Source organism: Camelus ferus, chromosome 12 (assembly GCF_009834535.1).
Source record: "Camelus ferus isolate YT-003-E chromosome 12, BCGSAC_Cfer_1.0, whole genome shotgun sequence".
Classification (NCBI taxonomy): domain Eukaryota; kingdom Metazoa; phylum Chordata; class Mammalia; order Artiodactyla; family Camelidae; genus Camelus; species Camelus ferus.
The window spans coordinates 19,571,411-19,584,960 of record NC_045707.1 but is presented as its reverse complement, the minus strand read 5'-3'; the positions used below and the strand labels follow the sequence as shown (position 1 = coordinate 19,584,960).

The following is a 13,550-nucleotide window of genomic DNA, read 5'->3' as shown; positions in this document are numbered from 1 at the left end:
CTACTTCTTTGAGAGCAGTCTAATTCTTCTGACTAAGTCATTAAAGGCTTGTTTCACTTGTTTGTTCCTCAGACTGTAAATAAATGGGTTTAACATGGGGGAAATGGAAGTAGTGAGTATTGTTACTCCCTTATTGAATGGTCATTTCATCTTTTGCTGAAGGTTTGATATAGACAAAGATGCAACTGCCACAGGTGATAGAAACCACAATAATGTGAGAAGAACAGGTGGAAAAGGCTTTTGTCCTTTGCTGGGCAGAGGGGAATCTTAGAATTGTTCTGATGATATACATGTAGGACAGAACCACACACAAGAGAGTCATAAGAAAGATCAGCACAGAGCCAAAAATAACCATCTGCTCAATGAACCATGTATCTGAGCATGAGATCTTTAGGACTGGATTAACATCACAGAAATAATGATCGATATTAGAGTCACAGAATTCCAGGTCCAGTCCCAAGCTAAGTGGTGGGAATATAATCAACAGAGTGGTCATCCAACAGCAGAAGATAAGCATTTTGCAGACCCTGTGGTTCATGATGGTCATGTAATGCAGGGGTTTGCAGATGGCTACATAGCGATCAAAGGACATGGCGGCCAAGAGAAAAAATTCTGTTACTCCAAACACGTAAGTAAAAAATAGTTGGCTTACACAAGCATTATAGGTAATGGTCCTGTCACCTGTTGATATACTGTACAAGAATCTGGGAATACAGGCAGAAGTGAATGAGATTTCTAAGAAGGAGAAATTTTGTAGAAAAAAGTACATTGTGGTTTTAAGGTGGGAATCTACTAATATGAGGATGATGATGGTCAGATTTCCAGTTACACTCAACATGTAGGTGATAAGTAGAAATACAAAAACCAGAATCTGCAGTTGTGGGTCATCTGTCAGTCCCTTTAGGATGAACCTGGTTAGTGATGTATGGTTTCTCATTCCTTGGTTCGGACTTCTGCCCAATATGCATGTGGAATTGAGGGAGGCAGGATCTGAAAAGAGGATGGGAGAAATGTTTTACAATGCATTTTGTTTAGAAAAGCCAAGAAATGTATTTTACATGTATTTTGTTTTACTTGATAATAAGTGTTTTAAAATAATTCACCTTTTCAACTCTGTTGACATGTCATTTGATAGGTTTGAAACTTAGCTTTCAGATATTTTGACCACAACAGATGGTAAGATACACAGTTTATATTGCAGCCTATTGTACATGCATACACATACACACAAAGACACACACAAATATACACGCTTCCACTTACCTGAAATAAAAATTTAAAAAAGTATATACCCCTTTCTCTGATGGTTTCTGTTCTATCTCATTAAAAATACAAATTATCATCAAATTGATTTTATGCCCTACTGAATTATCATGACTTATGGTTTGAAAAATGGATTTTTATGGATTCTTTCAATAATATAGTCCAAATATTATAGAATTTCTTCCTGATAATAAAACTTTAACCTTTTTACATTTGCAATAGATTTGTTCACAGAATACTTGTTTCCCTGGAAACAATAAGATCATGATTTTTAGTGTGTCCTTTTTTCCCCAAGATTTTCCCCTTTCCATTAATTCAAATTTTCCTCAGTTATTATTTGCCTGAAGTTTTTTCCTGGCTATATTGAAAACACATGGGTGGTGGTTATGACACAACAATGTTTCTCTGTCTATCTGTCAGAGCAGTTAAGGACTCTGTCCACTGCCATGACCAAAGCCACCATTAATCTACAAAGAGTATTTTCCCTCTGAAAACCATCTCCTAGGTCTTTTCTATGACTTTCTCACATTCACAGAGATCATGTCCAGAAATGCACATTTTGAAATTATCAAATTTTAAATGATAAATTGAAGCCATAGGACTTAATGCAATTTCCAGGTGACGTACGTGGAGCAGCAGAGGAGAGGATTTAGGGATGAAGTGTGAGAAATATCAACATTATAAAGATGAGAAGGGGAAGCGATACTTATAGAGAAGAGACCGGAAGGGTAAAACAAAAAGCAGAAGTGTGGATATAGTGCAAACAGTGTATCTAGAGTATTGTAAGGAGTGACTGACAGTGCCAAAGGCAACAAAAATTTAAAAAAAAATAGGTATATTTCAATTAACCTTAAAGAAACCAGAGGTCAGCTTGTCAAGAGCAGTTTCAGTGGACTGGTGTATTCGGCAGCCATATATTAACAATTGGGATCGAGCTTTATTGCTTCCTAGTCAACCCTACCGTGAAGCTCTATTGTACTGCAGGTACTTTCTCTTAATCTCCCTGTTTCTCTGACTCTAATAAAGGGAAGGTTTTCTTTGTTTGGTGGTGGTGGTGGAGTTGCAGAGAGTGGCTGAAAACACACTCTAGTGAGAGACAGGTATTGTAGTCATCTTCCATGGGCTACCCGTCTGGAAAAAAAGTTACATCTAATCATTTGTTTTTCCCTCCCCTTTACTCCATTTGCTGATTCTGACTTACACCTCCTTTTTAGTGACTGGTTCCTCTCTTCTCTGTTTAGACTTTTCAGAGGAGTCTTTCCCAGTCTCCCAAACCACAGTAAGACCTTTCTATGTGTTTTGTCCATCCTATCTATTCTCAAGAAAACATGTAAAATATTTGTTGAAATAACCACAGAACTGAAGGAGTTTGAGATATAGAGTTAATTTTAGGAAAAAAATTATCCTTAGATCTAGGTCAAGTTATATTGTTTCTTATGTGGACTCAATTTTATGACTATGGACACCTCTTAGTTTGCGATATTCCTGAGTCTAATTTAGGGGATTCTTGTTGGCATTTACATTTGATGAAGGAAATGTTCTGAATGGCTCTGAAACCACATCATTACCTGACTACCTACTCAGCACATATATAGTACCAGCATTACAGCAAGAACATGCTAACTGACTTATCCCTGTGTTTGGCAGCGAGTAGCTCTCCTTTTATGGTTTCCATTCATGTTTCCTCAATATACCTGTCAGAAACTTTTTCAAACCTGACATTAAGGACTCTTAAATTCTGGATTTGGACCAACAACTACTCTGGATGTTCATCAGCCAACACCAACTAAATACTCTAACATCTACTTAAATGATTTCACTCTCCGATGCTTGTTCAAGATCACCAATGGAATTGAAATAAAAAACAACATTTGTTATAGAAATTCCAGTTAACTGGCTTTGTGAAGGTTCTACTTGATTGCTTTAAAATATTCCTTTCCTGCCAAAGTGGGAGATAAACTTTACCCACTGTGTTCCCATTTCTCATAGTAAATTTCTCAGAGTTTCAGGTTCCATTAGGGAGATAGAGGACTCACCATGGTTAATGTTTTAGGATGAGCTGGGGGCATTCGCAAGAATGCAAGCATTATATGTGTAAGAATAAATTAAATAAATATTAATAATAGATTAAATAACTAAAATAATTAAATAGAATAATAGTCTCAAAATAAAGAAAAGGATTACATATGCAGACCTCTTTTTTTTTTTTCAGTCTTGAGATACTTAGTTGCAGGACTATCGAACTCTGGAAACTTTAGATCATGTCCTTCCTCCTAAATATCTTGAAAATCGACGTTGTTTGACTGATTTTTGTTTACTCATTTTGTCTTTTACAGAACATTTTAAAGGGTGAAGGAGTCTTAATCATATCAGCACATAATTTCCAATTCAAGGCTGCTTCTAGAAGTCCTACATTTCACCTGTTTTTAAGTGACCTGACATTTATTGATAACCAAATCCAACCTTATCAACATCCTCAATCAACTCAAAATTATAAATTCTCACTTCTTTTAATCAAAATTCAGTTAATTACTCACATCTAATTTCGGCAAGACATACGAAACAGTTTCTAAAATAACAATTTTATCAGTCTCTCAAAGACCACAGACATAATGGTTTCTGTTGGTTATTTATCCCTGAGCATCTGGAATGTTAGAAGGATGAAGAATATGTTTGCATAGGCTTATATATGGAGTCCTGGTCACTCTTACTCGTGGACCCATACTCACCTCACAGGCAATTCTGGGATGGCTTCAATTTATCTGATCCTTCCATTTCTAACTTGTGGCCAAGACTTTCCTACCAAGGCATCTGTGTTACTTTGAAAGGTAATTACTACTCTCAGGTCTGAAGGAAAATGAGAAACTCTTTCCAGTTTGGATAGACATGATATTTGGACCTGGACCTTTCTAGACAAAAATGAGAATTTCTGACAGTAATAAGATTGATATTTGTTTTATGTGCCAAACATGAAATCAAGTGAGTAAACATGAGTCCTAGGTGAATTAGGTTCCAAATCATTAATGAATCTTTTGTGTCATCTTTTGGCAAAGAGCCTGAAACACGCAGCAGTGGGGACACCGTCCTCAGAGAACTGAAGAGTCCACAGTAGACATTCACACAGGACTTTTACATACAATAAAAATAAAGTGATAAAGAGCAAGCCTAAATTTTCTCTCTCATGTTCAATAACATTTATAGCTGCTAATAGAACACAATTACCTCTTTTCTCCTTTTATTTCTTTACCTTAAGAAACTTCTTATGTAAGTTTATACATATTAATTGATATATTTACAAATGTGAAACTTTCTTTACAAGTTGTTTTTCAAACTACTTTATAATTAAACATTTAAAATAAACTTTTAATCTGAATAATTACAAATTTGCATCATCATTTGGGGAACTATATAATATTTCTTTTTGGAGCATTCCATCATAATATTAAATCAATTCTAACACTGGAAACTTCATGATTAAAAAATTTTTTTCACTATTGTAAAACAAAAAAGACTCAAACTGATTATGATTATACAACTTAAATATAATTTTTCTACTTATTTTTACTATTCTTATATTTAAACTTAATATGTGTTTAGGTAATCATTTCTATTTTTTTAAATCTCGCTTCTCATTAAGTGCTTAAAATCTTATTCACCATAAGGAACTTTTTCTCTATAATGTCTTTAAATTCCCCTGTTCTTTTTTATTATCAATAGTACATTTCATGGATATTGGAATTTATGAATCCATCTTTTATGGCTCAACTTTTATTTCTTATTTCTCAACTCTTTCCTTCCTTACTTTCAGGAAGATTCTTGTTCCAAATGGTTAGCATATTGATCATTCTTAACTAGTTATTCAATTTTTTACAAAAGCCAATTACCATATAGAACTAAAGTTTCCACTTAGGATCAGAGCCCAAATGTGATCCTTACCTCTGAGTGTATAATTAAATACTAATTTGGTATTTATCATTCCTGATAATTTTTATTATATATCCTTAAACATCTTTTTACTATGGGGCTTTCTCATTTGTGTAATTTACCCACAATTATTATGATCCTCTAAATATTGAGTAGGAATTTGCTTTTATCATGCAACAAGAGAATACTGAAGATTGTTAGAAGTTAATTTTTCTATACAGGGTAGAAGAAAACTTTTACGGAAATTGTTTACAAAATCAGAGAGCAAAAGAAAGCAATGAGATTAGGACATTAATTTACACCGTATACAAAAATAAACTTAAAATGGATTAAAGACCTAAATGTAAAATCTGAAACCATAAAACTTCTAGAAGAGAGAAGACAGGCAGAATACTCTTTGACATAAATTATAGCAAAAATTTTTTGTATCTGTTTCCTAGGGCAAAAGAAATAAAAGCAAAGAACCCCCCCCCCCCAAATGGGACCTAACTAAAACTAAAAACTTTTGCACAACAAAGGAAACCATTAGCAAAACAAAGGACAATCTACTGAATGGGAGAAAATATCTGCAAATGATATGATGGATTAGGGGTTAATATAAAAAATATATAAACAGTTCATACAACTCAATATAAAAAAACTGAACAATTCGATTGAAAAATGAACAGAAGACCAGGATAGACATTTTTCCAAAGAAGAGATATAGATAGCTAATTTGTACATGAAAAGGTGCTCAACTTTGCTAATTATTAGAGAAATGCAAATCAAAACCACAAGGAGATATCACCTCATACCTGTCAGAATGGCCATGATGAAATCTACAAATAACAATGTTATAAATATAGAATTATACAGTTTGAAAGTTTTTGATAATGACTTTTTAGAAAACTCAGTATAATTCTTTGGAGGCTCATCCAAGTTGTATGGATCAGTAATTTTAATTGCTGAGTAGTATTGCATTGTATGCATTTTATAGCAGTTTGTTTAATCATGTACCTGTTGAAAGACTTCTGGGTTGTATCGGTTTTTGGCTTTTATGAATGAAGATGTTATAACTATTATTATACAGGTTTTTGTGTGAATGTAAGTTTTCATTTCTATGGGATATGATGTCCAGGAATGAAAATAATAATTAAAATAATAATAATATTTAGAGTGACATGAAATATTAAATACCAAGGAACAAATCTATTAAAATATGTGCAAAACTGCTGCCCTAGAAATAGAAAAAACTCACTTTTTTTACAGGAAGCAAAAATCACTGAAATAAACAGAGGGGTATACCACAGTCATGTATTGGAAAGTTCAATAATATAACAATGTCAGCTCTCCAAATTTACCTGTTGAGTTATTGAAATTCAAGAAAACCATAACATTTTAATTTTAAGAAATTTCACAAGCTGCTTCTAAAATTTAGATGGAAATGCAAAGGCCAAAACACAGCTAAGGCCATCTTGAAAAATAACAAAATTGGAAGACTTACTATAAATACCAATACCTACTATCAAGCTATAGTAATTAAGATATTGTGGTACTGGTACAAGAAAAATTAAACAGAATGAAATTGGCCAGTGAAATAGAATAGAAATTCCAGTTACACATCTAGAGTAACTTGGTCACCTGAATTACAGCAAATTCACAGCTGCAAGCGGAAAGGAAAGTTATTCAGTAAATAATGCCATGTCAACTGGCTATTCTATGGGCAGAGTGAAATGAAATTTAACTCCTGCATTTTAACTAACATCTTAGTACATAGTGGAAGTTTACCCAAGTGGTTGTACTGACTTACTCTCCTGCTGGCAGGTTCTGAACCACATTGACAAACAATTGTTAGACAATTGTCAGTTTTGCCTGTTTTAGCTCGACTTGTATACATAGATCAAGTAATTATTTTGGCAGTTACTAATGTGCCCATCTTGATTTTTAGACACTCAATATCCAGAGAAATGATTACTAGGTGGGACTGTAAATCCACTGGATCCACTGCAAAATGATTAACAAGATTCCAACACCTGGCCTCCAAACACACAAGCTCTATGTACTTTTATGTTCTGTGGTGTTAGAGGCAGTTCTAACACCAGAACTGAAAGGTCAACTTCAACAGACCTCGAGAGAATCTGGAAGTCCCTTTTTGCTAGGTTTAGAATTACTCTGATAAGTGACCATACATTTTGGGAAGGACTGACTGAAAAACTTGTCACTTTGTAATATGTCACCTTTCAGAATTCCATCAGTTTTTCATGCCATTCCTAACTCTTGAAAATTCACCTATAATTATTCATTGTTATCAAATAAATGGGTGTATAAAAATAAATTGTATTGTTGTATAAACAATTTTTCAGAAATTTAGTTTTTTTACAGCAAATTATTTTTCTAAAAATATTTTTGCAAACTCGATAGTTTGAGAATTTCAGGAATAAAGTGCATTCACATTGCAAGGCTTTTATATAATAATATCAAAATTCTCTCTAAAAGCTCACTTATGTATCAAATTATAATTGATGAGAGTGCACCTGTGTCAACACTCAGTTAAACATTGTGTATTATCATTTTCAGTCAAACACTTCTCATACACTTTGAAAATATTTTCTTTTCTCATTACTATTGGTCTTCAAATTTATTTATATTATTTAAAAATCATGGTATCTCCTATCACCTCTTGAAGAATTGTCTTTGTAGTTTTAGCTATTTTATAATTTGTACTTAAAAAAAGTCTACTGTATTTTTCAAATTGTTTTTACATCCCCTCCAACAGAGAAATAAGTTTGCCTCTATTCTTAGTTTGTTGAGTTTTATTTTATTATTTTATTTTTTCCTTGTTTTTATAAACATCTATTATAGGTGAAACAAAACATACCCATATTATAGATGTGTGTATTCACATTTGTACATTACCATGTTTAACAGCTTGAGATAAACTCTGCAATGTCTTACAACACATTAAACGATATTCAAGTTACAGGGTAACAACAATAACAAGAAATAAGCATACAGCAGAAGCCTCAAGTGTTTCCTCATTGTCTAGTTTACAGCTCAACTCATTGTCTAGTTTACAACTCCATTTTTATGAGTGACAAAGCAAATTAAGATAATGAAGTAAGAAAAAAAGATTGTTTGCAAGATGGAAGCCAATTTGTACTTCTTTCTAAAACTATTTTTAAGTTAAGAAAAATGTAATTATAAGACAAGCAGGCTTGTAGCCATTTTTGCAGCACACATTAGGAATACTATTAATACATTAAAATTAACTTTTAAGCATTATATCACAGAAAAATTATGTACTCATTACCTTGACAAGAAACCTGGGGCAGGGAGAACAGGGTTTGAAGCAATACCCAGGTATAAACACTATAAAAATGCAATAACCAATGCTGTACATCTATAAATGTTTTATTGATAATAAATTTTAAATTTATCAAATATTCCATATTCATTGGGATAATCAAATGATTTTCAATTTAAATAGTTTAATTTTTATTATTACTTATATTTATTTATTATTAATTATATATGTTTTAAACATAAAACAAATATATTCTTAGAACAAATTCTTTAAAAATTTTTTTGTAATAAAAACACTTAACATAAGATCTATAATCTTAGCAAAATTTTAAGTACCCAGAAAGAATATTGTTAACTATAGGCACTACACTGTACACTAGATCTCTAGGACATATTCATCTTGTGCACAAATTTTGTACCCATTGACTAAAACCTCCTGTTTCTCCCTCCCTTCATCCTCTGGCAACCACCATTCTACTCTATACTTCTGTAAGTTTGACTAATTTAAGTATCTCGTATAAGCGATTTTTGTTGTATTTTCCCTTCTGAATCTGACTTTCTCATTCCTCCTGATGCCCTCTAGTTTTAGCCAGGTTGTCACAAATGGCACAAATTAGTCTTTTTAAAGACTAATTAATATTCCATTTTATGTATATGACACATTTATTCCTCTGTCAATGGACAATTAGGTTGTTTCCATATCTTGGTTATTGTGAATAATGCTGCAATGAACATGGGAGTGTGAATAGCTATTCAAGATCCTGATTTCAATTCTTTTGCAAAAATACCCAGAGTAGGACTGTTGGATTGTATGGCAATTCCAGTTTAAAATTTTTGAAGAAACTCTATACTGTTTTCTAAAGTGGCCTCACCAATTTACATTCCCACCAAAAGGGTTCTAAATTCTCCACATCCTCACTAATATTTGTTATCTTTTGTTTTTCAGATACTAGCCATTTTAACAGGTATGAGGTTATAGCCCATTGAAGTTTTGATTTGTATGCTATAATGATTAGTGATGTTGAGCACCTTTTCATATGCCTGTTGGTCATTTATATGTTTTCTGTAGAAAAATGTCTATTCAATTCCTTTGCCTATTTTATAATTGGGTTATTGGAATTTTTTGCTGTTGAGTTGTAGGAGTTCTTTATACATTATGGACATTAACCCCTTATCAGTTATATGATTTGTAAATATTTTCTCCAATTCCACAGGTTGCCTTTAATTCTGTTGGCTGTTTGCAGTGCAGAAACTTTTTAGTTTGATATAATCCCACTTGCATATTTTTTTCTCTTGTTGCCTGTGTTTTTGGTGTCATATCCAAGAAATCATTGTTCCTGTGTTTTATCAGCATGCTGTACCCTCTCACCTGAAATCTGGAGCTTTCTTTAAAATCTTTCCTTCCTTTAGAATTGGAAGGAGAGTGAGCTACCTGATATGTCTGGTCCCTATTAAGATCCCCAGCGTATACAGTCACCATCATAAGGAAGACTGTTCTGAGGCCTTCTGGGGAGTTTGATAGTCCCAGGGACTGTAGGCACACACTGGGAGTAACTAAGTCAATCAAAGTAAGAATGCGTTGAAGGGTTACTATTTCTACAGCCCAACTCATTTCCTGCCAATCCCTTCTCCTCAGCTTACGAGCAAGTATGTTATTTTCATACATGGGTAGTTGTTAAAACAAGTATCTGTGAGGGCTGGGAAGTGCTATTCACAATCTTTCTAATGACACTCTCCCTGGCTTGGTTTCTCTCAGAAGAAATTATACCACCATATATATCCATTTTTTTTATATTATTAGATTTAATTTGCTAATTTACATACATTTTGTTTAAGATTGTTGTATCTATCATCATGAGAGAGATTAGCCAGTAAAATTTTTTCTTTAATACCTTCATCGGATTTTCATATCAAGATTATTCTGGGCTTTCAAAATGAGCATGTTTTGCTCTTTTCCCCATTTTTTGAAGAGTTTGTGTAATATTGATGACTTTTGGAGTAATTATTTGGAATGCCATTTGGGTTTGGCATTTACATTACGGGAAGATTTTTCTTTATAGATGCATTTACTTTTTATAGGTATGGAAATACTAATATTTGAATTAATCATGTGCCATTTGTGGTGAGTTGTGATTTTCTAGGATATTTTCCACTCAAATATAGTTCAGATCCATTAGCATGGATCTTTTAGACTGTCAGCTCATTTCTTTTTAATGACTCTGGGGTCTGTGGTGGTATACATAGTAATATTTGGACCTTTGTCAAAAATATAGTGGCAATATATGTTTGTTTATTTAACCTAAAACCTAGATGGGAATTATTTGTTATCAGGGACTCAGACATCAAGAAGAACTATGAAAGTGTTGTCAATTACATGGTATATTAGAGAACGTATTAGCAGAAAAGAGATGGGACATTTATACACAGCAGAGTTTTTGAAAGACTATTTATTAAATTGTATCTGGTATTAAAGGAAACCAAAAAGAGATGATGTAGTGCTGGCAGAGCAACATGGGAAGTCATTAAATCCCTTGTGTCTGGAGGGAAAAGATGAGGGAATAGTTCCTGGAGTGTGGAGAAAGTGACTCTGGCTGCAGGACAGCTGTACTGCAGCAGTTCTGGTTTTCGACAGAAGGATGCAGCCAACTACTGGTAACTCCAAAGGAATAAATAGGAAATATAGATAGTCAACCTCACATTCTTCCTAAACTCTAATCTGTCATATCCTCTGTTTGGTAAATGCTCCTTGAAGCCAGAAGTCACGGGAATCTGTGAAATTAATAAGGAAAGTCTCGTGGGGCAAAGAAAACATATGGAAGAGGATTGAAAGTAGATCTGGATAGGCATAGAGAAAATAACCAAAATATTCTGGAAGATCAAGTCATTTGTCCACTTTAGGGCTGTTGCATACTTGGCCAACCTCAATCGTTAAGACTTATTGGCAGGATTATGATAGGGCTTGGTTCCACCCAGTTGTGCTTAGAATATCAAAATACGTTGTGTGTGCCTGAGGTAGTGGTGCTGGGTCTCCTGTTTTTTCTTTTTAGATTCAGAATATAGCTTCCTTACGGTAGAGTAGTGTTAATTTGTTCTAAACACATTTCTCATAAATCAGGCACTAATTTTTATTTTGTGTTATATTTGTTTTCCATCATTTAAAAAATTTGTAGTTATTTTGTAGTTTTTGTTAAGTTGGATAGAAAGTTAATATATTTCCTACAAACATGTAGTTGTATTTTCTAAGGGGTGTTGGCTTAATAGAGGTTCATTTATAAGAAGAGTAAAGAATAAACTGATATTGGACTAAAGTCTAAATGATGTTTTGAGGAAGTTAATCTGAATTAGAGCACAGATGAGGAAGAGAGAATAATTTTGTAGCTTAAAGAATTTATATTTAGGAACCTCTGATCTTTTGAAAACTTTTAGACTCCTAGATTTCAATATTCTCATTTCTTTGAGGATAATGCAATTCTTTTGAATGAGTCACTAAAGGCTTGTCTCACTTGTTTGTTTCTCAGAGTGTAAATGAATGGGTTCAACATGGGAGCGATGGATGTCATTAGCACTGCCACACCCTTATTGATAGTCACTGATTCCTTTGCAGAAGGTTTGACATAGACAAAGATACAGCTTCCATAGGTGATGGAAACCACAATCATGTGAGAAGAACAGGTGGAAAAGGCTCTTTTTCTTTGCTGGGCAGAGGGGAATCTTAGAGTAGTCTTGATTATGTATACATAGGACAGAACAACACACACAAGGGTCAGAATGAAGGTGAACACAGCACAGACAATAACCAGCTGCTCTATGAGCCACGTATCTGAGCATGAAATCTTCAAGATAGGAGATGCATCACAGAAAAAATAATCAATGACATTTGAGTCACAGAATTTCAAATTTAGGAACAGAGTAAGTGGTGGTAGTATGATCAAAAAGCCAGCCATCCAACTGCAGAGGACAAGCCTCTTGCAGACTCTGTTGTTCATGACGGTCACATAATGCAGGGGTTTGCAGATGGCCACGTAGCGGTCATAGGACATGGCAGCCAGGAGAAAGAATTCTGTTACTCCAAAGACGTCAGTAAAAAACACTTGAACAACACAAATATTGTAAGTAATTGACCTGTCACCTGTTGCTATGTTGTACAAATATCTAGGGATACAAGCAGATGTAAATGAAATTTCCAGTAAGGCAAAATTTTGTAGGAAATAGTACATGGGTGTTTTAAGATGGGAGTCCACTAAAGTGAGGGATATGATTACCAGATTCCCAGTTATACTTAACATGTAAGTGAGAAATAGAAACATGAAAATTGGAATCTGAAGTTGAGGGTCATCTGTCAGTCCCAACAGGATGAAGGTTGTGACTGAGTGGTTTTTCATCACTGACTACTGAATTTCATTTAAAATTTAAAGATATTTTATTTGAAGAAAGTGTTATCAAAGCCAAATAGCAATAAAGGATGACTACTAGAAACAGTAAACTAATTCACATGCAGTTTCTTCTACAAAGTAATAATTGATATTGCCAGTATTCTGGTGGGCTTGGCCATGCAATTGTTTATTTTATTGTTTTGGCAGTTCTGTAATAGATTTTATACATATACTAAAAATTGTTCTACCATCTCATTTTCCTCTTTGATTTCACATTTTCAATTTATACCCAAGACTGGGTTTTCTCATGTAATTTGATTTGACCCACAATGTATTTTGATTCAACAAACTTATTATTTCTTCTTACTGCTAAGATTTCTTCTCTATTTCAAAGGTGAATAAGTATAATCATTTGTTTCATGTCTTTTCTTGAAGATTTGGCTACGATAAAATGTAAATATGTAACAACTAATCTGGGCTCTATACACAGGCTTTGTTGATCCATCTAGGACTTTTTAAATATTTTGCCCCTAAGACAAAACGTGTTATATTGTTTTGTTTCGTGCCTTAACATGTAACTTCCACATGGTTGGATGACTCCTGTGACTCTCCTTTGTTTCTCAGCTTGTGTGCAATTTACAGTCAGTGTACACTGGATATACAATTCAGAGAGTATTTTAATGCACAGTTTATTTGCTACATGTGAAG

The 13,550-nt window shown here is 33.6% G+C and overlaps 2 protein-coding genes across 2 annotated transcripts; both read right to left on the bottom strand.

The window, feature by feature from the left end:
- Positions 1-937, bottom strand: LOC102506819 (olfactory receptor 6C2-like). The gene is given in 2 exon segments (XM_032493050.1): positions 1-135; positions 137-937. Coding segments are annotated over 2 exon segments (936 nt in total).
- A 10,978-nt stretch (positions 938-11,915) lies between these two features.
- LOC102506557 (olfactory receptor 6C2-like) lies at positions 11,916-12,992 on the bottom strand. The gene has a single exon (XM_006185990.3). It carries the CDS (start codon positions 12,849-12,851, stop codon positions 11,916-11,918), a length of 936 nt encoding a protein of 311 aa, XP_006186052.1. The 5' UTR covers positions 12,852-12,992.
- Positions 12,993-13,550: the final 558 nt, after the last annotated feature.